Source organism: Penaeus monodon, chromosome 22 (assembly GCF_015228065.2).
Source record: "Penaeus monodon isolate SGIC_2016 chromosome 22, NSTDA_Pmon_1, whole genome shotgun sequence".
NCBI classification, from domain to species: Eukaryota; Metazoa; Arthropoda; class Malacostraca; order Decapoda; family Penaeidae; genus Penaeus; species Penaeus monodon.
The window spans coordinates 14969082-14969288 of NC_051407.1; the positions used below are offsets into that span (position 1 = coordinate 14969082).

Sequence of the window (207 nt, forward strand, 5' to 3'; positions counted from 1 at the left end):
CGCTTATTCCAGAGCAAGAGACATTGTTACTAAACACTGTCTGAAACAGCTGGTCAACAAATCCAAATGTCTCGTTACTGTTGCGAGACATGATTTAACACCCACGCCCAGACCAAGGTACTTTGTTGAACTGTATCGGACAAAACAAAAGCATCGTTGCGCAATTGCTTCGATACAATGTATCTCGGCCTGAACTAGGCTTTAGAG

The 207-nt window shown here is 43.5% G+C and overlaps 1 protein-coding gene across 1 annotated transcript in view; it reads left to right on the forward strand.

The window, feature by feature from the left end:
- LOC119587336 (venom protease-like) overlaps positions 1-193 on the forward strand; it is a 17710-nt gene extending 17517 nt beyond the window's left edge. Inside the window, 1 exon segment of the mRNA XM_037936084.1 lies at positions 13-193. Coding sequence (XP_037792012.1) covers positions 13-193 — 181 coding nt within the window.
- Positions 194-207: the final 14 nt, after the last annotated feature.